Source organism: Ooceraea biroi, chromosome 8 (genome assembly GCF_003672135.1).
Source record: "Ooceraea biroi isolate clonal line C1 chromosome 8, Obir_v5.4, whole genome shotgun sequence".
Classification (NCBI taxonomy): Eukaryota; Metazoa; Arthropoda; class Insecta; order Hymenoptera; family Formicidae; genus Ooceraea; species Ooceraea biroi.
Genome location: NC_039513.1, coordinates 6,766,488 through 6,793,665, shown reverse-complemented (window position 1 = coordinate 6,793,665; position 27,178 = coordinate 6,766,488). Strand labels below are relative to the sequence as shown.

The window sequence follows — 27,178 nt, the reverse complement described above, 5'->3', positions numbered from 1 at the left end:
TCGCAAAAGTACCTCAGCAAACCTACGTTTCCTCGTATTGCTCGTACACACGCGCGAATCATATATCTTATCAAAGCACCGCGGATGCGCGAGGAGGAATTCCTCGCACGAGCAGGAGGAAACGGCATGTTAACGAAGAGTTTCTCCGCTCCGATATCGAATTATCGGCTTATTCGCACGCGAATTTATTCGCAGGGTAATGTATATGACCGGGGGTGTCGTGCTTTATTTTGCACGGTGACGCATGGGGCCATTTGCAAATGAACCGCCGGGCGGTAGTGGAGAGAATGCACTTCGATGTATTTTTAATGAAGTCAGACTCGGGCTCGGGCAGATGTATACGCTGCCGGCGCGGTAGCGTAAAATTAAAATTCCCGAATGGCGGATTGTTTTAATTAGTATCGCACGCGGCCCGAAAATAATGGGCACCTACGCGACAATGAATATTAATAATGCATTTAAAGGATGCTATAAGCAATTATGTTAATATGCATGAGATTCTGATAAAACAGGAAAATTACGCACGACCATTCCCACTGCCTGCGCGATAATTTGGCAGCGGGAATGAGCAGAAATGCAAAATGTGTGATGCCTGTTTTTTTTTAGCAACATCGTTTCCGACGAAGTTTTCAGGCACGCGCACGAGTCTAATAAGCTAATGTATCGAGACAATAAATTTTAAAAAGTGCACGGACGCGATGCAGCCTGAGCGCGAATATTCGTAATATTCATAAAAGCCGTCCGCTAAATCGTCGGACGGAGTTGGCGTCGCGGGGCGAACGGCAAGCGTAAAAGCAAGTGTCGCGCGGAAAGTAGATACAGCCATTAATAATTCTAATGTTTAACAATCTAAGTAAGAGCCCTCGTAATCCGACAGCGGACGTCGCCCTTTGCATTCCCTTAGACGAGCAAGAATCATGTCGTACGTGTATCTTCAAGATGAAATTGCTAAAATACAATCTGAAGTATCGGTTTCCTAAACAAACTGGGATTAAAATTTTAATAATTTCATTTTCCACGTCTTCAACGTGGATGTTTCTCTCCCTTGATTCTAGATAATCAGCTGCTTGAGACGCGAATTAAGGGAAGGTTGAAGAGCGCAGCCGCTGATTGATGCTCCGCCGGCGTGACGATCGAAGGAGTTGCGTTACAATTGGCTTCTGAAAACATAATGCCGACGTAATCGCGGCGCGGTATTCGCGATAATTACACCAACAAGTTGCCTGTTAATGACCAATTCGCGGCGATGGGACAAAGGTATTCAGCGACGTGCGCGTCTACTTGATCGATTTCGATATACGAGGAATTCTATTATGGGCACGGTAATTGCTTCCTTGCCAAACTTCGGAGTTGGGCAAGCGAGCTGAAGCGATAACGATCCAATTTAGAGGCTCGAACGTGAAACTATCTTCTTGCGAGGCTCTTTATGCTCGTATTACCGCGCTCGCGGCCAAGTAACTACTATCTGTTCTGCCTGCTTGCACGATAATTTCGCTGAAAACGATAATGATGAAGATTCAACGTGATCTTGTACGTTACCGTTAATATAAAACAGATGCGTGATGCGGGGAAAGCTTGGATACGTTGAAGCACAGCGTGTTGCGGTACGAAGGAAACGATCACTCGTGCATTATCGTCGTGCCTTTTATTTATGCATTTCCGACAGTTTTCAAAACGAAGGAGAATATCTCCATCTTCGTGGTAATTTCACTGTGAACCTCGTGCCACGGACCGTACGTGAAGTCTATAATGTCGTAGGCGCGGTCGAGATATCGCCGCGTCTTTTTCAAAATGTTTCTGTAAGGAGATATACAAGCGATGCGTCACGTGACAATTATATTAAAAATTTGAATGTAGAAAAAACAGGAAAAATGTTACTCACTTGTAACGTTTCGTCTTCACGTTAGATTCCTGCTGCAAATATTTGACGCATAAATCCGTCAATTTATTCATTTCGTTGCACAGTTCTATGCCCGAAGGGCCATATCGTTCCTCGATCACCGCGACGCTGTGCTCGAGGCATAAAATGGAATCCGACCAACGTCCTACGGTCGAAACGGCCAGTAACAATACGTTGCATCATAAAGAACAATTTTTTTTGTTGTAAAAAATAAAATCGTTGGTACACGAACCCATCATAACGTATACTTTTGCGATAAAATCCCACGTTACAGCAATGTCATTGTGATATTTGTACAACACGTCCTGTCTGATGGACAAACATTTCTTCAAGTGAGTCAAGGCTACGTCGTACTTTTCATTTTCTACGGCAATTTCCGCCCGGAGAAAATCACTCTGAGCCTCTCCGAGTTTCTCAGGTGCATGATTGATAGTGGCGATCGCCCCACAATCGAAGCAACACGCGGGAGAATTGTGATTATCGGGCAACGGTCCGCGACATTCAGGGCACTTCAGCGCCAAAAATCTTTCCTAAAATTACGACGAGAAAAAGACAATAAATTAAATCAATGTAATGCTGAATATGCAAAAGTTGCCAATGGTTTACCATAAAATTTTCATATCTTGGCATGGTGCATGGTTCGCATGCGCACGTGAAGCAGTACTGACTTTTCAGTCTCTCCTGTCTTTCTGCCTTTGACATTCTCCTGAAGTCAGTTCCTTTAATATCGAAGGCAACATAAAAATCTGGCTTTAATAAGGTGCAATTAAATCTCTACTAATTTTGGACGTACCATAACAATGAAACACTTCTTCCCCCGCAGCTATATCTTTTATAGCTTTGACTATTAAGAGGTGGCCTATGAAACTAGAAGGTAATAACGTTGATGTTATTTATGGGAAATATAATTTAAAATATTTAAAATATTTTTAATTATTTTTAAATATTTTAAATTATATTTAAAATATTTTAAATATTTGTATTTATACGTGAAGCAGAAATAATCTCTTCTTTCTGATTAATTATTATTAATTAATTATTACCTATTAAGTATATTAGGATCGCAAGAGTGGTTCATTAGACTCGCCGAGGGATAAATCGCCGTAGCTATTCTATCTTGCTGTTGGGTACAAAACTGATCCCTCTCATTATCTGTTATCACATTGATTTTTGTGATAGCGTGCCCGTTAGAAATAAGCTGCAGTATATGTTTCAGCAACAACGAACTTACATATAATCGTTCATCGTCCCGTGTCGTCAATTCATAATTACCGTTAAAAGTGTCTTTAGAAAATTTCGATCTCAAAGATTCCTTAAGATCAATATCTTTAAAAAAGTTTGTGCACTCTGATAAATACAGCGCGAGCATAGCCGCCGTCTGAAAAAAAGAGAGAAATTATATTAATCGAAAAGAAAAATTTATTCTATAATTTTATTTAATCATTTTTTATTTTAAAGCCGACGTTACTTACAATCCCATATGAAATAACGTCGGTTGGAGCTATCTCGTCAAAGTTGCTCACTAGCTTCTGCACTTCGTTAAATTGCTCACTATCGATCGTTATTACGCACATGAACAATATTTTTAGGGCCAAGTGCGCTATTCCTATCTGCGCCCAAAGGTCCATTTGACTGCCAGGGCACTCCCAACGATGGTAAGACGACGCCTCATTCCAACAATTCATGTCACAGAATGTAACATCGATACATCCTGTACATCTGTATATCATAAAATTATATATATATATTTTTTAATTTAATCTTTAAAAAAATAACAAAGAAATTGAACTTACGGTACAGGAGTATTGCCGCAGGATCGACAGCAGTTGTGGCAGATCTTGTCGAGCACATCGAGCTTATTCTGGTTAACTGGGACGAAAGCGAAGGCCTCTTCGACAAAGAGCATCTGGCCCCTTTTGATATCTCTGTTAGCTACAATGTGCCTCCCCTTTTGCGAAGCATACTTCACTTCTATGCCCGCCGACGCAGACGAGAAATTCGAATTTTCACCGAATGCAACTGTGGGTCGCGAAGAGGATTCCCCAGTACCTACGCTGTCTGCATTATTTTTCGTACGTGACACTTTTAGCTTTATTTCATCCATTTGCTTGCGTAACTGGTCTAGACAATTCGACGCAATTTTATTAGAAATATGAAAGTTGCCTGTAAGAAATATATATGATCTTCTTTTTAAAGGTATAAAATAAACCTACCTTTTCTTTCACCTGGCATGTCGCACTCGTTTATCACGTTACTTGCTTGAAGAAGAGCTTCAGTGGCTAACTGTTTCTCACCCAGCTCTGAGTAACATTGAGCCATGCGGAGGTACAGTTTGTGACGCAAATCCTTGGGATAGTCCAGTTCAAGCGCCAGTTTCACATCTTTGATACAGTCCTTCATGCAAAATTGACAAGAATACAAGAATGGTTCTGCTTATGGACTGTGAATCCACTAAATAGTTGTAAAAATATAATTCAATATATAATTTATTTTCAAGTTTTATTACTTACTTGCCATCTCTTCAAATAAAACAGAGACGCTGACCTATTGGCAACTGCTATCGGCAGATTCTTGCTATCCGCTGGAGCATACAATGCACTTTTCGTGTATGATTTCAGGCTGGCAATATAATTCTTCGTTTGAAACTCTTTGTTTCCGGAATTCTTCAAAGATTCTGATTTTTCTACATTTTTCCCTCCCCCCGTTTGTCTTTTGTTGTGACAATCCTCTAGCCACAAAGATACAGACTTCCTGTTAATGTAATTAAATAAATTTTATTAACTAGAATTTTATTAATTAACTTTATTAATTAAAATAATTAATTAAATCACAAAATTTGATATAACAAATATTTCTTTGGAACAAGTAATTTGAGAGCATGAAGAGACTTCGCAAAGTCGATTGGAAAGCACACTCACACGACTTTCCGATCGCTGAACAAACGAGACATCAGCTCATTCTCATGCTTCATGTTCTTCATTTCTTTATCGAGTTCAGAAGACTGGAGCATACAGCTCAAGGTATCAATAAAGTTACTCCAGGGCTGCATCTTGCCTATGATTTTTTATGACGTGCTCCTATATCGTTAACGAAATGATTTACACAAGTCACTGTCTTGCAAGAATGCCCAGGGTAAATTTGCAAATTTTATAAATCGGAATTAGCAAATGTAAATAAAATTATGACATGTTACCAATGACACTTGTCAAGTAGCATGAGAACAATTATAATATATTCATTTTGAATACTGAATGACGTGTCTTTTCCAACTAAATTTTTTTAAATTTGTAATTCACTTTGCAGAGAAGTTCCTTTCAATGTAACTCTTCTTACACACGTAGTATGTGTCAATAAAATATATCTATATCTGTCACACACCACACACACACACACACACACACACACACAAATCTTTGATTAAAGATGACAGAGGGTACGGTCCAGGTCTCGCTACAAATGCTTTGGAAGTGTAGTCTATCTTTATTACTCATTCAATGTAGAACAAAGATAGACTACGCTTCCAAGCATTTGTAGCGAGACCTGGACCATACCCAGAGAGTGTTCACGATCAGACGAAATATAAGTCCCTATATAGGGACTCTAACGTACTTTCCTCTAGCGGAATGTTGTGAACTACCTTACGAAAATCACAGGCCAGGCAGAGGTCCGAGTATCCGACATCATCTTACTTTCTTACACCGTGACTATAACCTGCACTATTGTTTACTGGTGTTTACTTCTGATTAATTCTGATACATTTTAAATATTATGGTATCGTGACATTAAGTATCACAGTACGATACAACGATAAGACGGGGAAACATTTTTATTAGAAATACAGTTCGTACAATGATAAATCGTATACATTGTTTTATAGGTTAAAACGATAGCATTGCAATGAGAGATAGTAGAACGGTTTGAAGCTCAATGACCAGTAATATAATTTAACACGTAATTTGTGCAGAGTAAAGAAAATATTTAAAAATGACATCCATCATAAAGCTACTTGCTATTTCTGGGGCAATGGATGAGTCTCCGCCTTGCTACATACTGCAAGTAGATGAACTAAGAATATTATTGGACTGTGGGTGGGACGAGAACTTTGATCATGATTTCATGAGAGAATTGAAAAGGTATTGTATTAACGATGCTTCACGATAATGAAGTGTACTTTATGAATCAATTCTTTGTGCATTTACTTACTGCTGAATTATTTCTTAGGCACGTTAATCAAATAGATGCGGTATTACTTTCATACCCAGATCCTTTACATTTGGGCGCACTGCCCTACCTGGTTGGCAGATGTGGCTTAAATTGTCCCATATATGCCACCATACCTGTCTACAAAATGGGCCAGATGTTCATGTACGACATGTATCAGGTATATATATTTCTTAAGTATTTAAGTATTATTTTTTAAAGTAAAGTTCGACGTCAGCAGTGACATTTAAGGTATCACGTTGATTTTAGTCCCGCCACAACATGGAAGATTTCGATTTATTTACGTTGGACGACGTCGACGCCGCGTTCGACAGGATCGTGCAGCTGAAGTACAATCAGAGTATCTCGATGAAGGGCAAGGGATACGGCGTTACGCTGACCCCGTTGCCAGCGGGTCACATGATCGGCGGAACGATTTGGAAGATCGTGAAGGTGGGCGAGGAGGATATAATATACGCGGTGGATTTCAATCACAAGAAGGAGCGCCACTTGAACGGTTGCGAGTTGGAGAGACTGCAGAGGCCGTCCTTGTTAATAACGGATGCGTTCAACGCTACCTACCAGCAGGCCAGACGAAGGACGAGGGACGAGAAACTGATGAGTAAGTTTCACATATTTTTCGCTAAACCGCTGATGAACAGAAGGCATATTCTTAATTGTTTACTCGCATTAATTAATTGTTTAATTGCTTCTTCAGCTAATATCTTGCAAACATTGCGAGGTGGCGGCAACGTGTTGGTCAGCGTGGACACCGCCGGCCGTGTACTGGAACTGGCGCACATGCTGGACCAGCTCTGGCGTAACAAGGAATCAGGGTTGCTTGCCTACTCGTTAGCTCTCCTTAATAATGTGAGCTACAACGTCGTGGAATTTGCGAAATCGCAGATCGAGTGGATGAGCGATAAGCTGATGAGGAGCTTCGAGGGTGCGCGCAACAATCCGTTCCAGTTTAAGCACCTGCAGCTCTGCCACAGTATGGCCGAGCTGAGTCAAGTCCCGAGTCCGAAGGTGAAATCAGGATGACAATTTCTTGCAGCTCGTATCCGATTTTTGGGAATTAATTAATCGCGAGTTTTGTGTTCAGGTGGTGCTCGCGAGCACTCCGGACATGGAATGCGGATTCTCTCGTGAATTGTTTCTTCAGTGGTGCACCAATCCGCAGAACAGTATTATATTAACGAGCAGGACATCTCCAGGCACTCTTGCCAGAGATTTAGTGGAGAGAGGTGGAAACCGAAATATTACGCTGGAAGTGAAGAGACGAGTGAGACTCGAGGGCGCTGAGCTGGAGGAACATCAGAAAAGAGAAAAGTTGAAACAGGAGCAGATGAAGCAAGAGCAAATGTACGTGTATATAGTTATCCCTTACTCACATCTGTATCCTACAAATTTAATAATATAAATAATAATTAGAATTATTAAATTTAATAATATAATTTACAATATAATAATTATTTACATGTGCATTAATTAATTAGGGAAACTGCAGATGTGAGTTCCGAGTCGGAAGACGAGATAGAGGTCGGTGGTGCGAGAGGGAAACACGATTTATTGGTGAAACAAGAAACTAAACCCGGTTTCTTTAAACAGAGTAAGAAACAACATCCAATATTCCCATTTGTCGAAGAAAAAATCAAGATAGACGAATATGGAGAAATTATAAAGTAAGTGTTTCTATATATATATAGTAAAAGTCATACATATATAGTAGCAATTTAATAGACCTTAATCCTGCAACATTAATAGATAACTTGCACATTTAATAAAAAATCGGCATATTTTTATTAAGTATTAAGCAAAATAATTCTTATGTTTATATTTAACAGTAACCAACAAATTAGTTGTTCATTTAAATAAATTTATTTGCTAACATAACTTTTAATGCATATCCAATCGTGCGTTGTTGTACACAAATGAATTTTGATCGCATCGTTTACCCTTCCAGGCCAGAAGATTACAAAATAGCGGAGACCGCACCGGAGGTGGACGAAAATAAGGAAAATACTGAAACGAAACACGAAGAAATCAATCACCACCCGGAGATAGCTGCGGATATTCCGACAAAATGTGTACAGGTGTCGCGTACGATGACCGTTAACGCGGAAGTGACGTACATAGATTTCGAAGGCAGATCCGACGGAGAATCCCTGCAAAAAATATTGGCGCAGCTGAGACCAAGGAGAGTGGTCTTGGTCAGAGGTTCACCCAAGGACTCGGAAATATTGGCCCAGCAAGCGCAAAGTGCCGGCGCGAGGGTGTTCATTCCAGGCAGGGGGGAGACGCTGGACGCCACGACGGAAACGCATATTTATCAGGTAACGTTTAGTCATTTGATTATAAATATAATGTTGATTTTTTTCTTCATTTTTGTCAATAGAGAGAATGATCGCTAACTATAGCTTTTCATTTAACTTTGATGTTTCCTCAGATTAATTGAAAAATCAGCAAATCATCAAAAAGGTACACTTTTGTTGCAGGTACGTTTGACCGATGCTCTAGTCAGTGGGCTGAACTTCTCGAAGGGTAAGGGTGACGCGGAGGTAGCGTGGATAGATGCGATGATAACGGCGCGCAATCACGTTTGTCGAGACGCCATCGCCGACAAAGAGAGTGAGAACGCGATCGCCGAAAGTGACAAGATACTGACTCTCGAGCCTTTGCCGTTAAACGAGGTGAGTAAGGATGACGAGAAAGGGGAAATATTAAAATTAAAATAAAAATACAAATTAATTAAAATGAAGAAAAAAAATATGTAACTTGGGAAATTATTGTGACTCGCTTGGGTACATTATTAATTGCACTTTTAAAGGTACCTGGCCATCAAACGACATTTATAAACGAGTTGAAACTGTCGGACTTTAAACAGGTGTTGAATAAGAGTAACATTCCGTCCGAATTTAGTGGAGGAGTTTTGTGGTGTTGCAACAATACCATCGCCGTTAGAAGGGTTGGTTTATGATATTATAATAATTGCAGTTGTATTTTTCTTAATTATTCCTTCCAAGTTTGCAGTACAAAGTCAATTACTTTGACAAGATCAATTGGTACTTTGTTTATTTTATCAAGTATAAAAAATGCAATTAATCATTTTACAATTTTAGTAGACAATATCATAGCTGTGTAAATAAATAAAGAAGTCTTTATATCCATTTCAGCACGAAGCTGGGAAAGTAATACTGGAAGGCTGCATTTCCGAAGATTATTATAAAGTGCGGGAGCTATTGTATGAACAATATGCTATTGTGTAAATTATTGAACAATGTTATGCTTGTAATAACGATTATGATAATAATTATATAATTTTATATCTTACACATTTTTCCTGTTCTCCCTCAATTATCCATTTATAAAATTAGTCGGGCGTGCTTCATATAAATATAAATTACGTAATGTGCTTGTATGCGTCGTGTTTCATGTACATACTTTTGTGTATATTATGTACGTACCTTTTACTGTGCCTTCGGTGCACCTAACCTATAATGCACTCTGGTGAATGTGATCTACCTTGTACATACGCATATTCGCATTTTTTTGCATTTTAATTAACAGATCGAGCAAATTACACGAATTAGCAGTTACATAAAGTGTCGTGATTATCTTAATTTATGTGCACTTAAAGGTTAAAAAAACATCGAGACTTGCGCATCAAATAAGACGGAGAATCGCGTAAAAGGAGTCGTCACCGAAGTTACTGCACGAGAAATAATTTATTGTACGTGTGTAAAAATATTTCAGAGCAACGCACACAATCGCACGTTGTCTAATAACAGTTACAGATATTATTATAAAGAATAATTAACGATTTACATCTCTTTTCAGTACATTCTCCGAGAATGTGATATTCGACGGTGAGGATTATGAAGCTTATGAAGCGCAGCGTCGCACGCAAAAGCTCCGTCCTGACCGCGCAAGAAATCCACGTGCACAAAATCAAAAGAAATATATTGCAAATCGACAGCCATGAGAAAATACTACCAAGCCGCTCTAGCTGTTACGGCAGTAGTGAGCCTGGTATCCCTGCTCATCTACAGGCACGAATACAACAGGTTGAGGTACGTCTTGGAGGTGTTCAATTACTTCGGCAAGCCCTGGCCAAGGAGAACGGAGAACTGCAGCAATTTTTATCGACCGTTCGCCGCGCTCGATGCCAAGTTCGACGAGCCGATTCCCTCGTGGCAGCGTCTGGAGGACGATCTATACGTGTACTCCGCCTACAGCATCAACGACATGGAGGTACGGGCGGTCGGGCTCGGGACCGTGAACGGCGTCGCGAACGTGCAGTGTCTCGTCTTCTTCGAGAACGAGGGTAAACCGATACTGGGCAGCTTCAGGTTTATTCCCATCGGCAGCGCGATCACCTCCAAGAAAGCGGGCAAGTACAAAGGGTACCATTTCGTCTGCACGCACACCAGCAATGAGACGCCCACCGGAGTAACATTCGTCACGAAGTCGAACAAGTATCTCAACTACGCGCCGATCTTTCCTATAAAAGTACAGCCGCGCAGTGGGAAAAACAGTCAGAATAGGATAGGAATGTGCGTGATGCAGGAGGCATCGACGAGGCCGATGCGGCCGCTGGACATGGTAGGCTTCATCAGTTTCCACGCTCTCGGCAGGATGGACAATTTTATCGTCTACGATTCCGGAATATCGAACGAGTTCAACGTCAAGCTGAGGGAGATGGCCGGCGACTTCACCTCCCCGTGGAGATTCACGTACACCGTCGTGCCGTGGAACTTCCCGTTCACGGAGCTCGACCCGAGCGTGATAAGGGAGATCCTCGAGGTGGACTGCCTGTATCGTACGCACAACAACGTCGGCTACGCCGTTACCCTCGCATGGAACGAGTACGTGATCCTCAAGTACCATCGCGCGATGATCGACCTGTTGGCGGACTTCAAGCGGAGCAAGCTCGCGGCCGACCGCTACAGGCTGAAAACCGCGGTGTTCTGCACGCAGCAAGCCGACGATCGGCGGCACGGCAATCTCACGTTAACGGTGCTAAGGAAAACGAAATCCGACGACGCGAGCGTCGTCGGCGAGTACCCCGTCTACGTACACAAGCCGCACGTAACGCTGCTCAACACCCGCATGTACACGAGGGAGATAGGAAGGGACTTGGCTGTCATGAATCGATATAAATACTGCGACAACTACAAGGACGGCCAGGGAACGGAGGATCCATCGATTTTGAGATTTGCTCAAGATATTCAAAACTCGTCGATCCTCAGGAAGTATCTCGGGCTCTACGATATCGATATAAAGTGAGATGAATTTTCTACACGAGTGATATTAGATCGACTAATTATTCGCACGGTTTTTGGACAAGATTGCTCCAGCCACGTTAATCTACACGCATGCAAGTGTTTCGCGATTCTCTTTGTATCGTCTTTCATACTACTAGGTGCCTTAATCAATCAATCATCACGTCGCGTCATAGCCATATGCGACTAGTCACGACATGCTCAGCTATTTTAATATTACACTTGTTTTGTAATTGTAACTTTGAACTGCAATAAAATATTGCTATTTGTTACTTCTGCGATTCCACATTTTTAATACCTCCCTCTAACATTTACTGCGATACACATAGAGCGACAAGTTGATACATGCAATACTGAGAATGGTAATCTTATCATAAAAAATTTACTCCAAATTAAGAACTTTGCAATTAGTTGCCAGATCTTTGTAGTAACTACTTGCACGTTATTAAAATATTAAGTTCGATCAAGAATGTGGTGTAGGAGGTAGACACAGACATGCAACGGAAGAATATGTAAGAGAGCGAAAGAGGTATCGTGTCGCTATGATAATAATAAAAATACATAGGAATTTTATTTCCAAGCGGTTTTAACATGTATTTGGTATCTAGTTGCTACATTTATCTCAAATTAGGAATTTAGAAAAAGTTTACTTCAGTCGTTGCATTATAGCTGAATTTTGCAAACCAGCCTCCTCGATCGTCTTGTCCTCCGCGAGCTCCTTCGTTGGATAAACAGTTAGTAGACTGAAATCTCTCAAAGCGTACTGAGGTCTCATACTAGCGTTAACGTGCGTTAAGGAAAATTCCTCGAGATATAAAAGGAGAGTTGAAGAAAAAATTCCACGAGGATTTCAAAAAAAGGATACGTTATTATGTATCGTCTAAGATCAGCGACGGTGTGCGACAGGTTGAACTGAACCTTCACGGTACTGCCGTCCGCAAGGCGGATTTGCAATGTCGTGGTCGGCTTCGAGGTATCTACGTTTAGCTCTTTCTTCGCTTGCGCCTCGTTAGCAGCCTGATCAGCAGGATCCGTCGCAACCGTCATACCTACGGTGGCTGGCGATGGACTGAAATATTTTTAATATTTTAAAATGTCGGAAAAGTGAAACGTAGACCTATGAAACAATATTTCATAATTTATTTATTTTATTCTTTCATAATTTATTAATTTTATTTTTTCATAATTCATTTATTTAATCTTTGATGAAGAACGGCACGAGATAAATCTCTAGTTTACCTCCCTAGCATGTGCCCCTTCCCGGAGAAGGCTTTCACTTTGGCCTTCGGCGGGATGTAGAGCTCGTGACGACGGTCCTCCATGTCAAGCCGCAACTCCACGCCCTGCACCTGCTGGCGGATCTCCGCTGGGATCTCGCCCCGCTTGATGGCAGATAGAAACTCCTTGTTCTCGGGCTCGTCGTAGGACCGGATTTCGCTGTCGTTGATCGTGAACCCATCCTTCCACAGTTTCAGCACAATGAGGCCGTTTGAAGATTGTTGATCCGCGCTTGCTCCTATCACCACTGTTATCACATGCAGACTGTAGCAAACACTGCTTTTCCTTATGCCTAGTTCATGCTTTGCAATATGATAGAAACCCAAAAGTACCTTCGCTGTCGGAACTAGTTTGCCCTAGCTTGTAGCCCGTGCCGCTGAATGTATTCGGCCTCTGCTGGCCGCCCATCTTCGGCGGCTCCGCCGCGATCGATTGCTCCTGACACGATTTAAACATGTCGCTAATAATGTCCTTCTTCTTCTTCCCCGGGCCTAGAACCTGCTGGCCACTGTGTTCGGAGCCTCCGGCATAAAACGCCTGTCCCTCCTCCTCATCCGAACTGCTGTCCTTGTGCTGAAGGTCGTTCAGCGTGCCAAATCTGGGCTTCGGCTTAGCACCCTTCGACTCCGTCGAGTCGGACTTCCCAGGGTCAGACATCGTTTCCGTCCTATCTTGCTGCGACTCCTCCACCGGTGGCGTATCATCAACCGGCTCGGTTACCAGTCCCGTCGGCTCGTCGTTCTCGTAGAAGCTAGCGAGTGCAACCTGGAAGAATACTACGTGCCAACGCGTGTGACGAGATTGTCAGAGAAATTGAAACCTTACGGAGCGTTACGATGCGTTCAAGTTTCGACAAACGTAAATCTCAAGCCTGTCGGCGAGGATTAGCCGTGAGGATCGTGATCGTTAACGTGAGTCTACAAGAGAGTGTAGCGAAAGAAAGTGCATCGTGAACACGAGCGAAACGTCTCGGAGGAGACAGGATCGGTCGCTGGAGAATCGAGCGCGCGCTCGAGCTCGATTCGTGCGTGCGTGATTAGCAGGTTATAATATAAAAACTGCCGAGTGCCGAGATCACGGATCAGCGACGAAGCGGCCGCGAGTTAATCGCGACGTGAACGAGAAGGTGTCTCACTCTTCGGGGTTTCACAAATGTGCTGTCTCACCTCGAGCTGCCAAGCGGATGACTCAAGGTAAAATAGCGCTCTCTCGGCTTCGACACCAGTTACGTCCGCGAATTGCGAGACCAGCTCGTCGCGGCTCGCCATTCTCTGCGAATGTGAAAAAACTCACGAGATGTATTACACCGGTTTTCTCTCTTATTTTTCTCTCTCTCTCTCTTTCTCTTTCGTGCCTTGCGAGCCCAGTTTTGCGCACTCCTCGCAATGATTCCACCCTTTCGAGGATCGACACTTCGAGTGTACGAAGTGTACACGTTGACGTCGTTGACTTGACTCTGCTCGATCCATCTGTCATTCCTCTCGTTCGCGCGGAATCGAACCGGATGTATATGTACAGTTGTCAGAGTAATTGAGTGCAGTCCAGTTAGCGCTACGAACGCTTCAAAATATTTTCTATCTTTTTTTCTTCTTTGTAGTAAAATGAAGAATGAAATCTCCAAAGCTTTTGTAGCGCTAAGTGGACCGCACTTTGGAGATACGTTTGAAGAACAGTATACGGGTGAACTGCACTTCCTCGGTTTAAAAATCGCGTACAAGATTGTTGTACTTGTGACTTCTGCACTGTACTTTTACTGAGTTTTCTGAATATATGGAAAAGAATCTGATAAGTTGATTCACTTTTAATAGTTTATAAATAACTTGAACAATATCAATAATAACGTAAGACAGATTTATACGAGGAAGACATATTTTTAATTGCAATTCCATACATCATGTAGTATATTTCATTATTATTGTAAATCATTATTACACTTTTTCTAATTAAAAAATTATTTGGGGTTATGCAATTGCACATTATATCCCAGCAAACACAAGTAACAGTAATATACATGTTATGTTATAATTTCCCACTCAACAATGTAATTGTTGCATAACACGTATGTTATGTTGTATTTATAATAATGAGTGGGAAATTATAACATAACATGTATATTACTGTTACTTTGTGTTTGCTGGGATTAAATTACTTATTAATAACGGCTGAAATTAACATTTTGATAGATTTCAACTAATCATTATGCAATAAGTTAACTAATTAGCTTTGCAGGATATTTAATTAAAAGCACTCTTTGTCTTAAATACATCCTCTCTCTTTCTCTCTCTCTCTCTCTCTATAAATATAATATTTAGATTAGATTCATATTAAAAGAGTCAAAATATTGTAATTGTAATAAGAGAAAAATATATACTCTTTGAGATTTATATTTATAAATAAATTACTAATTTCTTAAATTATTCCTCGACTTGGCAAAATAACGCTGTTCCCCGTTTTATCCAATGTACGTGTAACTTATCAGTTTCCAATGGTACATTTGTGATATAATTCCTCCCTTTATTGCACCGTATCGGCGAGGTATATACAGGGCACTCGTAAACATTATAGCAGGTAGCCTTTTCTCCTCTGCTAAATGTAAAACGTATCGGTGGCATGTCGTGCCAGAATACATTCGTCAAGCTTTCGGCCAACATGCGCCTCTGCACATCCCACCGAGCGCCAGATAAATGTAAGCCGTGAATGTAATACGCGTCTGGATCTTCGCTACACGTGGAATCATCTGTTACTTTAAGGTCCAAAGTAATTTGTTCGATAGGTACATTGTAACGCCGTGAAAACGTAAGGAGAATCGCGGACAGAAATCTCTTGCAGCAGGACAACGCATCGAAGCGGATAATCCGGGGTAGATCGGCGTCGTACCAGTTTTGTACAAAGTCTGCACGTTTCGAGAACAAATTCATGTAATTCGATAAATATTTAGTCGCGATGCCGACGTCGGTTGTTCTCCAACTACGTGGAACCTCGTTGTTACATATCTCTCTAGATAAATCTTCCAATGAGTCGGTCAGGATAATCTCGCCGTTGAACGCTGATCTTAAATCGTTTAGAGAGCCCGTAATTACAGCCAGAATTTCATTGATCAGTTCAGCCTCGTGGATAAGGATCGCACTTAACGGTTCACGCGAGGCAAGCGGACGTTCGTCCTGCATCTTGCTGACGTCAAGCGAAATCGGCAATTTATTGGCGATCTGATCGATCGCTTGCAGCACTCGATCGATCGCCTGATCTTGCACGACTTCAAAATTCGGTACTTTGACTTGATCCAAGAGAGATATTGATTCCAAAAATTCCCTGGCGATAGCGGCATCTTTTACAACGAGAGCGTTTTCGTCGGAGGCGAAAGCTTCTGGCGACGCGTCCAGTTGCATGTTGTCGATATGCACGATGATGTCGCGATATTCGCACCTCCGGGGTATCGAGTGCTCTATATGATCAAAGAATGAATATTCACTGTCGCTGATTACGCGGATATTGCAAAAGGTATCCAGCAGGTGTCGTAGACACCTTTGATCAAGACTATCGAGGATCTTTCCGCCGTAGTTACATTCCCCGATGAGATAGAGCAGCGTATCAAACGGTACATCCTTGAACTCGTTGATGAGACTCTGCAATTGTCTAATGGAGATCTCAAAATCCGTGTGATCAAAGTCGTATGGGATGTTCCATCCTTGCGAGCCAAAGTGGTTCCTCTCTCTGACGATTTCGTGAAAAAAGCAAAGCCCGTACAGGAGCTTGGAGAATTCCTTGTCTCTCCCGGGACATCCCTCGAAGAATTCCCTGTTCCTTACAGGTTCCGATCGATACGCCTTCAGTAAGCCTTGCTTCAGCTGAAGAGGATGATCGTACGCGATCTTCACGCTGTTTTGTAGGATACTGATCGGGAAATCGGGAACGGAACAGCTGGAAAGCCACAATCGGAAGTCTAAAGACGTGCCGGATAGATTCAGGTTCTCGCAGATTCGTTCGAGTCGCGACAGCCACGAAGCGGCGTGCTGGCAGTTCTGCAAAAATATCCATCCCCCTTCCCTTCGTGTTTGCTCGATCAGAATTTCGGCGTGACTTTCCTGTTCTTCGCCCATGGACAGAGAAATGAATTTCGACGTGTATCCCCTCGCGCCCGCGTACGCGGAGACGAGCGACAACGATGAGATGCAGCTCGGCAGGATGAGTATAATCGGCGTGAGGTAGCTAGATTCCGCGTATGATTCGGATAACTGGAGGGAGGGATAAGAATCGAACGTGTATTCCATGGTGTCCTTTACTAACCGCGTTATTTCCACAATGATCTTGTCGCATCTCACGATTTTCACGAGCATCAGCTTTTGAAATCGAGTCAAGATGCCGGTCCATCGCGCCGGTATCAGGTTGCTCTGAAATGGCACCGCATTGCAGTATTTTTTCCAAGCTGCACCGTTGATACAAAAGTCACCTGCTAGGTCGTGTAAATTAGGCACTGCGCTGCTTAATTTGCAGATTTGCCTCCACTTGTCTATCGATAGCCATTCCGGGGCTGCTTCCACAATCGCATCGTGAGTTTCTTTGTCGCAGGAGGTGGTAAAGTACTTCATTTCCTCGTGCGTGGTCTGCTTAGTGTCGATCAGGATTTTTACGCATAACAGAAACGAGTATAGAAGCTTGTGCCTCTCGAAGAGCGATCTGCAGACGCTGGAGTGAAGGTTTTTCGTGAACGAAGATTTGAGGAACTGCAGACGTTTTTCGAGGACGACGCTCCTGTTCGAGGTCTCGATCGAGATAGTGTACAACTGAATGAACCACGAAAATGAAAAGCGGTACATGTGATTCAAATTGGACAGGGTATTCAGCGTACAGAATAAACCTGCGCAGTGATCAGCGAACTCTAGGTACGCATCTCTAAACTTGTGGATATTCTGTGTCATCACTCTGGCCGCCTCTTGCTTCTTCATTATGTCTACAGTAAGTGTCTTGGAAGAATCCAAAGTCTGTATCGCGTTTTCGTCCTCTAAAATATTCGTGGTGGTCGAGGAAAGCGTACTTAGGATGTTATCCTCCTGCTGTTGGAGAACTTTCTTATTAGCTGCGTCTTGAATACGAAGCGCTTCGAATTTCTCTTGAAGTTCCGGACTTTCCTTCGAAACGACGATATCTAACAGTTTATCTCGAAGACTGCCATCCGGCATTGAGAAATCGATTATCGTAAGCTTGCTGAAAACGTCAGCTGTGTAATTTGGGTTTGTCAGCCTTGTGGTGATGTAAAGTCGAAAGTTTTGCGAGTACATCACAGATTTACCGTCGATGTCGATGTACCAAGTTTCGTCTTTGTAAATCTTCTTCAACAGTATTGGTTCCAACGCGATCTCGAGTATCTCTCCAACATTCTCCAACAAAACTGGAGCACCGTTTTCAACGTTCCGTTCGATGACTGTCATATAATCGAGTTCCGTCAGTTTAATAATCTTCAAATCGTTTTTCTTCTCGATGTTTTTGATCCATTGATTTATTTGATTCTGCGAATCGATGAACAGGCACCATTGCTCCGAGTTGTTTAAGATAATGGCGTTCTCTGTCGCGAAACGGTTGTCGGACAGGCCACAAAGTTGCCAATGATTGATCTCTATTTCCACGCCGAGAACATTTACGAAGCTGTACGTTTCGGTGTAGGGTATATACAGAGCCTCCATAAATTCTTTCCATCTGGCTAATATCTCGTCACGAAATGAGGTGTTGTAGGATGCCATGTAAGCCGTTATTCCGCAGGAAAATAACATGTCGCCCGCAAGGCAGTCGTAATTCATTTGAAGCTTATGAGCGCACTCCATCCAGCGGCTCTTTTCGCCTCCCAAACTGGCAATCAGTTTCTCCGCTTTGACTAGCTTGGCGGTGCACGTTGCTACCTCCGTTTCCAAGCTCAATTTCTTCTGCAGGGTTTGCTGTAGATTGTCATTGAGCGCCGCTAGTTTCGCGTTCAGGGCGGCCAAGGTCTGCCGTTTCTCGTTCAGAAACGCCTCGGCTTCGTCGCATTCCCTTTGAGCCGCCGCAAGTTTCTTCTTTTTGGGAGCAACCACCTTGGCCACTTCGTCATAGGAGACCATGGCGCGAACCCATTTGCAGAGACCCTCGGCGGCACTAGACGCTTTCGCTACTATGTGTGGCATGAAGCTGTTGTCCGTCATGTACGTTTTCTTGATGACTTGCATCACCGCGGGCGCTATATCGTCCTTATCGTAATCCTTCAGGTTCTGCAAGAAGTTCATGTCGCCCAGGATGCGCTTGCTCGGGCTCCAATAGTCCGTGAATTTCTTTCCCGTGGCAGGATCGATGGTGCGATCCGGAGGAACGCCGAGCATCACGCAAACGGCCGCCATTACCAGCTTGATGGTATCGGGCGGATTCTTCATCGCTTTAACCAGCGTGATGTCGGTCGGCTTCAAGGTGTTCAAGGCTGCAACCGCATCCTCCAAGATCGGTATCGCGACGGCAAGCTCGACTTCGCATTCCGATTTTAGAATACCCGCAATCTCCGCCTTTGTGTTCGCTATCTCCTCCTCCTCTTTCACGACGATCGTAGCTCGTTCCACGGTGACGTTTTCGTTTTCCACTTCCTTCATGGTGATCACAGTCTGTTGGGCGGACAATTCCAATTGGGGCTTCAGGATTGTCAACGTGTTCTTCATCTGCTCAACTTGCTCAGCTGCCAATTCCAATTTTTCTAAACCCGCAATATACCTATTCCGTGTCGCAACAATTTCTTCCTGCTTTTTCGACATTAGCCGCGTGTACAGCTTGAGCATATGCAAGAAGGCTGACGACGTTACGTGAATCGTTCTACCAAACATTTCGCGATAATTAACACTCATCTCCACTGCGCTATTGTGCAATTGCACACAAGCTTTCGTCAAGCGAGATTTAATTTCTTCTTGGACGTTGATGTGCCTCATGTGCTTTACAGCAATCTCCGAAAGCATCTGATCAGGCCAAATTTGACAGCAACTCACCATGCAGTGCTTTGCTAAGTTAGGATGCGAGCACAGATATGTTCTGTACGCGATGCTGGTAGGAGAGAAGCAAAGTATGAAGTGTAGTCTGTTCTTGCATTGATTCACGAAATACGTCATTACCGAACGTGCGCTGAATTCCGCGTTTTGATCACCGCCCTGAGCGTGGAGCCGTGTCATTTCGATTATGCTTTGTTTCTCTTCGACAGAGAACAAGTCAGGTAGCTCTCCGGTGCTCAATAAGGAGCTGATGCCACGCAAGAACACACCCTTCATCTGCCTCTCGCTCATAAAGTACGTAACGTCTTTTCGCAACGTCCCGCATTCCCGCAGGACTCTTCGCAAATCATTCCGCCATACGTCTACGTCATAATAGGACTCGATAGTGGCCTCATAGAAAGTTTGTTGCTGCATGAAAGCGGCAAGACCAGTTAGGGACCTCCTGCCGGAGCCTACGGTAGATATTAGTAACATGTTTCCACCTGGCATGCTCAGAATTCTGGAGATCTTGATCAAAACTTCCAGCATGTAGCGGCATACGATGATGTCGAGTTTCTTCTTCAAGCTGGCGTTATACTCGGTCAGATAAGCGAGAACTTTGTTCTTCAGAACTTCTATACCGACCTCCTCGTATCGCTTACATCTGTTCTTCTCTGTGTCCATGAAACTTCCGAACATGAGATCTTTGAAGCTATCCTTGGTGATCTGGTTGCTCTTGGATTTGGGCAAGTGATCGAAAGCGACGTCGAACGAGTCTTTAAAATTGTTTTTCACCGCGTCACGGATTCTTAAGAAGAGCCACTCCTTGTCGTCTTCGTCGAACATGCGATCACCAAACACACGTAAGACTTCGTGCGCCCACAACCGGATAAACATTATCTTCGTCTCCACCGATTCCTTTTGGATCAGGCCGCATCCATTAATCACTCTGGATATATCTCTCATGTCGAAGGCGTAGTACAACTTGCTGGGCGCAGGCCGCAACATCTTTCTTACGGATTGGTAAATATCAATCGTTGCCTTTACCATACTGGTTACGCTTCCTGTGACGTCCATTGCGAATAGATTCTTCTTGAAATTAGCCAGCAACATATTAGAATATATTCTAAATATATTATCTACTGTTGGAGAAGAAATTACGTAAGCGTTGAAGTGTCTCAGAAGTCTGGGAGATATACTTTCATTGATCTTCTTTGCAGTAACTGCAAGCGCGAACGTGACGTCTTGTATGAATATTTTACTAAATTCGCCTGCGTCGTAACAATAATTATAACTAAGAAGTTGACGAAAGAGCTCAAATACAGATCGTACTCCTGATCTCTGTACAGTAGCTCTATCCATGTCATCCACGAAGTTCACGCAAAACTGATTTCTTCCTGGGTTGTAATTGGTGCGTCGTATTTTGTTCAACTTTGACAGCAATAATCTCTGCGTTCTAGACACATTGTTCATAGCAGTAAAGCTAAAAGAATTTGATAGACAGTTTTCCGGTAATTTATTGCTCAGCAGATCGTGGATAGTGCAACTCTTTCCAACGGCGACGTCGCCGTACAAGAGGAATGGTTTTCGATATTTAATGTGTTTTAAGAATACGTAATTGTATTTCATGCTATTAATGCATGGGACATAAATTTGATTAAAGTTACACATCTCCGGAATCTTTTCGGTTTTTAACAGATCATCCCAGTGCTTCCAATTGCCGATGCCTTTGAAAATGTAGAAGTAATCTTGAATCAAACCTTCGTTAGGCAATGTCACTTCAAAGTGTTTAATCGTTTCGGGCTTTGGATACCTCACATCTGTGTTGTTCCAGAGTGACGTGCAGAAAGCGTTGAATCGAGCCTGCGAATCCTCAATCAAGTTTCCACCCAGTCCCCAAGCGATAGCTAAGATTAAGGCAGCTTGTGTCCAAACAACGAAGTGATTATCGTTTCTTTTATCTTCTACGGTATCTTCGCAAGCATCTCTTATTAATGCTTCGAATAAATTCAGCGTTGCAGTAACGAGGTGTAATTCCTGAATCTTCGGTGCATCGCCGTTTTCTCGCAAAAAATTAAGACATGGATCCATCGCCCAATCAAACAGATCGCGCAGCATTCTGTCATATCCATTATAAATGTCGTGTTTCGCGAGATGAGATAGCATGTATGATTTCCAATCAATAGAACCGGAATCAACATAGATTATTCCGCATCGCGATATTATGCTGGGTGAGGCTTCCGGCATGTCCATCGTCTCGAAGAAGATCGACGTCGATTCTGTTATGGGAAGTCGTTCTCCAGACGCCAAGTACAACATCTTATTCTCATCGATAGTTGTGTACAAATTTTCTATCCACGTACCATCCAGGTCTCCATCGAATACTAGCCAATTGCGATCGGTTCCGTCTTCCGCGAAGCGACGAAACGTGCTGGTGCATAAACCATCCTTCCAAATCCCGGACTTGTCGCAAGAATAGCCAAAAAGCGCGCTGTTATCCATTACTCCTGGCAGGATGGTTTCTAGCTTTACTATCGCACCGATTTTATCTCCTTGATCGTGCAATAACGACAACGTCTCAGCAAGCGTATGCAAAATTTCCGTCTTTCCAGCTAGGGGATTGCCAATGAGTATGAGACCGCGACGAACGTACGTTAATTCAATGATCTGTATAACTTTCAATTTAAAAACCGAATGCAATGTCAGGAATCTCTTGGCGCACACTTTTTCCAGGGCATTTAAAATTGTAGAACAATCGAAAGGCGGCATGCTGGGCTCGGGAAAAACATTTCGTATGATACTCTGAAAGATGGGAACATCAGTGTTACATAGCTGCGGGATATTCACGTCTATCATCGAACGCAGCAGTAATGTGTACTCGTTTTCGTTTGGGATGTTTCGTTTCATACTAGTCGCAGCTGCGATGACAGTCTTCAGTGATGACGCTCCAAGATTGTAGAAGTAGTGTTTTCCTCTCAAGTGATCGGTTAATAATTTATAACTGACAACCAGCTTTGCCGCTAAATCTTTTGCGTGGAGAAATCCTCCAGCGAAGAGTCCAACTTCGACGATTTTGTAGATATCCGGCGCTATCATCGATACGGAACGAAAGAGAACTTTCAAATTATCTGGCAGATCAGTGTGCTTCGATTGCTCCAAGCTGATGTTGATGCATATGTTTCCAGAGGCATCTAAGTCCAAATTGCACCCCTCGAAGCTTACGGTCTTCAAATTAGACGACACTGCTTGCATCATTTGTGTGAGATTCTGTGCGATGGCTGACAATAATTCTAATTTTAATTTGTTGAAATTTTTGAAGCAAATCCACGCTCCGCAAGAGACCACTCCTTTGAATGTCTTCAGTATGCAATCATAGGAGATGCTATTGTCGCAATTGATGACGTAAAATGGCTTTGCAAGAGCCATCGTCAGATTTCTTACTGTCTCGGTCTTACCGGTATCTGTCGGACCTGTGATACTACCATATAAGTGATAACGATAAGCCTGCAGTATAGTTCGAAAGCATCTGTCGGTTAAGGGTGTATTGACAATGTTCTGTTGGTAAAAGTTATATTCATATCCATACTTAATTATTACATTAAATACTGACACCTCAATAATCTTATCATTGCAATAATATTTCAATTGCGCGATCCACTCGAAATCTGTTTGCTTAGCAATATTTTTCTCCAGCAGCAGGCTTATGACTTCTTTATGACCTAATAGGATAATAATCAATGACGTCAACAGACTTCTACGTCCTCGCGTTAGATTATTTGTTAATTCATTAATTATCGAAGTTATCCAATCGGTGTACGTCACGAATAAGGAATTTAACATAGCAGTGTTCGGTGGCGTGAGGCATTTTTCTACTGAAGAAGTCCAGTAAAGTTGCAAACCACAAACAATTGCCATGCTTGGGAAATTATCAATGGGAACATACGTCAAGCTTTTATCGACGAAAGGCTGATATTGCAGAATATTTTCACGAACTGCGTCTCTCATTTCTCTTTCAAGTTGAATTAACCATTGCTCTTCACACTCAGTGTCAATAGCTACAAAAGTGTTTAGACGTAAGATTTCTCCGTAGTTTCCAATAATACCTTGAATGCAGTTAGATCTGTTAAATTTTAATCCTTCCATGCCGGCAAAACATTTTTTCGCAAGCGCATGTCGTTTCGCAGTGTCGATCGATTCAAACAATATTTTTTGAATCTCTGAATCTTCAAGAAAGAAGAATCTTGTAAAAGACAATCTCTTAATATTTAAATATTCTTTCACATCTTTACTCACCTTCTCCAATTTCTCATTAGTTTCGTTTAAGGTTTGCAATAATTCCAAGGACTTTTTGATTCCTTGAAAGCTTGGATCCTCCGTAAATTTATTACTAATGTCCATTAACATTTTCATTGCTTCTAAATACAATGAAGTTCCTTGTTGCAGACGCATTTCTATTCCTGGATAAGAGAATATTGCTTTTAAACGAAATTTACGAGATTGTACAAGCTGCCAGTGATCAAGAATTTCTTGGATTTTTTCCAGAACAGTGAATAAATCAATTACGTCCGACAATATTGGCTTCACGAAGTGAGACGCTCTCATCTCTTCGATTCTGATGAGATGTTCTCTGAGAAGCACTTCGATCTCATTTGCATATTTAAAAGTCACTATACCGGACTCTGTGTCGGTTGACATTTCAAACGATATTGGTTCCCACTCGTTGATCATCCCAGCCAGTTCTTGCTGGAGACGAAGCTCTTTGGTGGCGCCCAAACTTATAGCTTTGTATTTCTCTATATTATCCATCAGATTCATGTCAATCATTTTTTTCAAAGTCGTTCCGGCGTTCGGCATGAGATCGAAATTACATATCGCGGACATCTGTTTCCAATGACGTACAGTCAGCGCCGGATTGCACATGCAATCTGCCAGCGGTAAGAAAACTTTGAACTCGTTGACATTACTGAGCGCTTGCCAGCACAGCTTCAACGGTGCGGGCAGCTGCATCGGGTCGGGATCGTCGGCGATACCGGAAAATTTGAAGGACTTGTTTGCCGTTACGTCCATTTTAATGCGCGACTTCATCGCCTTGTTCATTTCCGTAACTTCTTCGAGGTAGGTCAGAGTTTTCTTCTCAATGACAGAAGCATCCAGATACTCGAACGGACCGTTTAGCCACACGGAGTTATCCCTTTGCCACTGATGAACGGTGCATATAAGCGTGTAGAACGGTACAATCGACTCTTTCAACTCGATTATCTTCGGGAATTCCGTTTCGGGAAATTTGAAGAGTCTCTCCTCCGAATTGATCACTTCCATCTTGTTCTCCACACATTTGTACTTCTTGATCAAAGTTTTGTAGTGTTCCATATATTCTCCCATTCCGTTTACGTCGTCCATATCGTCCAGGATGACAAGCTGTGGGAACACCATATCAACCTCCGAGTTTAATAAATTTATTCGACGTTGAAGATCTTCCTCCAGCTCGCTCTTCATCGACTCGCATTGCGTGTTGTTTTGCGCGAATACCGGTTGGATATCGTGCAGCCAATTGATGGTGGTCCTGTTTAGGTCGATGTGTTCGTCACTTAACGTGGTGATGTCCAACAGCTTGCTCAACATGTAGATGGACTGGCGTATCTTCTGCTCCTGTTCCTTCATTAATACTTTCGACGCTTGCGACATGTATTCCCCCAGTTGTATCAAAGGCTCCGCGTCCCTTGGAATGTCCAACGCCGTGGACCTTATATCTTCGAAGTCCGAGCAGATTGAACGATTGAAGTCTTGGTGATGCTCGACAAGTCGCACCGTGAGAACGTTTATGACGTCGCGACAGATCTGCCTCAAGGATTCTTTGGCGCGGCTCTGCTCCAATTTTCCTATCTTGTAGTACAGATTGGCGAGCATAGAGTTTGCTTCGCTCAGGTATTCGCTGTACTTGTGTATGTACGCGAGATACGCGTCAAAATTCGGGCTTTTGGTAATTAAGGACAAGATTCGATTTTTCGTGCTCGATGTGCACACATCGCTAAATTGCACGGAGATGGATGCTACGTGCTCGTTCACTGGTTGAAACAGAACGCTTAATATGTCTTGCAAGCTGCGATGAGACCTTTCGATGAACCACTCAGGAGGCGCTATCTTTATATATTTTTCTTTCGCTCTGATGTTCAGCCATTCTTCCAAAGGCATCAGATCTTGTGCGATATTTTCGATGCTTCTGATAATATCGTGATATGTCGAAAACACCTCCTCTACGTCCGGTTTGGTTACAAGCTGATCATCTTCGCACAACAACTGAAATTCAATCTGAGGGCAGAAGTGGCCGTCTCTCATGATAGTTATCACGTGATCGATCGATCTCATCATCACATCGAGAATCTGCTGAACAAATACATTCGTCAGACATCGCATAAGTCGAGATAAGCGTCTTGCAGAAATGTTTCTTAAGGTCTGCGATTTCTGCAGCGCTTTGAATGTTCCTGTGTAAAAGTGATTGGTGATCTTTAGGGAGCCTGCCTTAACGTCCTTGAGGATCATATCTTGAAACTCGTACAACGTTAACATTCCGAATTCATGGTAACGCTTGAAGTTACAAATTACCGTAGGCAGAATGCGACATGCCGTGTTCATGACGTATCTGATTATTGGATAACACAGGTAATATCTCTTGGCAAATAAGCTACGGTGCTTTAGAAAGATTGCATGGTCGTACAATATATTTTCTTCAACCATGCCTTGCTTCGAGTCGATCAGAATGTCACATTCCTCACACACAATTTTTCTCCGATACACTTCGCAAGATAATATGGATCTCAGTATAAAGTCTTTCATATTTTCAATGTATATTTCTTTTACTTCACTTAATATTGAGTTTATAAACGAAGAATGTTTTTGTCTGTCTCTGCGAGCTATTAACTGCAATATGTTTCTTTCCCATTCTGTAGAATATTCGGACACATAAATATTTTTTATGTAATCTTTCATGTAACTTTTGAATTTGATTTGTTCGGCTAGGTGAGAATTTGCACACTCAGACACTGTAAAAGTTGATTCTACAATATCCCAATCCATATTCACCACTACATTTGTGTCACGAGCAGTCCTATTAAAATCACTGTTTATCATTTTGTACATAAATTTGTGCTTAATTAATCACTTTGCGACATTTTTGTAAGATCTCGTAAGTTTATTTGTAATTATAAATTTATGGATAATATATTTAAATTACAGTTATAAGATTGCTGCTGTTCACTTTCTCTTAAAAGTTCTTAAGTAAGAACGAACTAGTAGAACTAAGCTTCTTGGATACCATGCATGTTTTATCAATACGAAAAGGCCTTCACTTGCATGCATGAAATAGGGTTTTAAATATAATCCTTTCGTTACAATGAAACCTTAGCTTTTAAATAATGAAGAAATAAATTATACATGTAATTGTTGTAAAATTTCTCTGAAGAAACATATTAAAAAATTTAATTAACAAATATATGCGTAACGCAAAACATCGTTAGTTTAAAATTATTGTTATATTATTGCTAATT

At 42.2% G+C, this 27,178-nt stretch overlaps 5 protein-coding genes across 8 annotated transcripts; 2 read left to right on the top strand and 3 right to left on the bottom strand.

Moving 5' to 3' along the window:
* Window positions 1-1,626: 1,626 nt before the first annotated feature.
* Window positions 1,627-5,270, bottom strand: LOC105287854 (SET and MYND domain-containing protein 4). Of its 2 annotated transcripts, XM_026971831.1 has the most exons (12): window positions 5,094-5,270; window positions 4,819-4,977; window positions 4,411-4,651; window positions 4,114-4,294; window positions 3,694-4,021; window positions 3,373-3,619; window positions 2,944-3,278; window positions 2,694-2,767; window positions 2,507-2,619; window positions 2,133-2,430; window positions 1,883-2,045; window positions 1,627-1,797 (listed from the first exon to the last, which is right to left on the bottom strand). In XM_026971831.1, the coding sequence occupies exons 2-12, from the start codon at window positions 4,947-4,949 to the stop codon at window positions 1,650-1,652; spliced, it is 2,259 nt and encodes a 752-aa protein (XP_026827632.1). In that variant the 5' UTR covers window positions 4,950-4,977; window positions 5,094-5,270; the 3' UTR covers window positions 1,627-1,649. The 2 variants fall into 2 exon arrangements, with proteins under 2 accessions (XP_026827632.1, XP_011351984.2); XM_011353682.3 differs by having other exon boundaries at window positions 4,819-5,270.
* A 294-nt stretch (window positions 5,271-5,564) lies between these two features.
* LOC105287855 (probable cleavage and polyadenylation specificity factor subunit 2) lies at window positions 5,565-9,431 on the top strand. 2 transcript variants are annotated; one of them, XM_026971707.1, is made up of 11 exons: window positions 5,565-5,740; window positions 5,865-6,033; window positions 6,122-6,281; window positions 6,371-6,722; window positions 6,819-7,129; window positions 7,206-7,465; window positions 7,600-7,785; window positions 8,067-8,436; window positions 8,599-8,793; window positions 8,931-9,068; window positions 9,277-9,431. In XM_026971707.1, the coding sequence occupies exons 2-11, from the start codon at window positions 5,885-5,887 to the stop codon at window positions 9,367-9,369; spliced, it is 2,214 nt and encodes a 737-aa protein (XP_026827508.1). In that variant the 5' UTR covers window positions 5,565-5,740; window positions 5,865-5,884; the 3' UTR covers window positions 9,370-9,431. The 2 variants fall into 2 exon arrangements, with proteins under 2 accessions (XP_026827508.1, XP_026827507.1); XM_026971706.1 differs by having other exon boundaries at window positions 5,565-6,033.
* A 136-nt stretch (window positions 9,432-9,567) lies between these two features.
* On the top strand, window positions 9,568-11,657 carry LOC105287856. The gene is made up of 2 exons (XM_011353684.3): window positions 9,568-9,833; window positions 9,941-11,657. The coding sequence occupies exon 2, from the start codon at window positions 10,082-10,084 to the stop codon at window positions 11,387-11,389; it is 1,308 nt and encodes a 435-aa protein (XP_011351986.1). The 5' UTR covers window positions 9,568-9,833; window positions 9,941-10,081; the 3' UTR covers window positions 11,390-11,657.
* Window positions 11,658-11,953: 296 nt separating this feature from the next.
* Window positions 11,954-14,122, bottom strand: LOC105287860 (NSFL1 cofactor p47). 2 transcript variants are annotated; one of them, XM_011353688.2, is made up of 5 exons: window positions 13,830-14,122; window positions 12,996-13,439; window positions 12,625-12,910; window positions 12,251-12,454; window positions 11,954-12,161 (listed from the first exon to the last, which is right to left on the bottom strand). In XM_011353688.2, exons 2-5 carry the CDS (start codon window positions 13,318-13,320, stop codon window positions 12,032-12,034), a joined length of 945 nt encoding a protein of 314 aa, XP_011351990.1. In that variant the 5' UTR covers window positions 13,321-13,439; window positions 13,830-14,122; the 3' UTR covers window positions 11,954-12,031. The 2 variants fall into 2 exon arrangements, with proteins under 2 accessions (XP_011351990.1, XP_011351989.1); XM_011353687.2 differs by having other exon boundaries at window positions 12,996-13,428.
* Window positions 14,123-15,077: 955 nt separating this feature from the next.
* Window positions 15,078-26,468, bottom strand: LOC105287889 (dynein heavy chain 7, axonemal). The gene is made up of 2 exons (XM_026971705.1): window positions 25,795-26,468; window positions 15,078-25,707 (listed from the first exon to the last, which is right to left on the bottom strand). The coding sequence occupies exons 1-2, from the start codon at window positions 26,466-26,468 to the stop codon at window positions 15,078-15,080; spliced, it is 11,304 nt and encodes a 3,767-aa protein (XP_026827506.1).
* Between the last annotated feature and the right edge of the window lie 710 nt (window positions 26,469-27,178).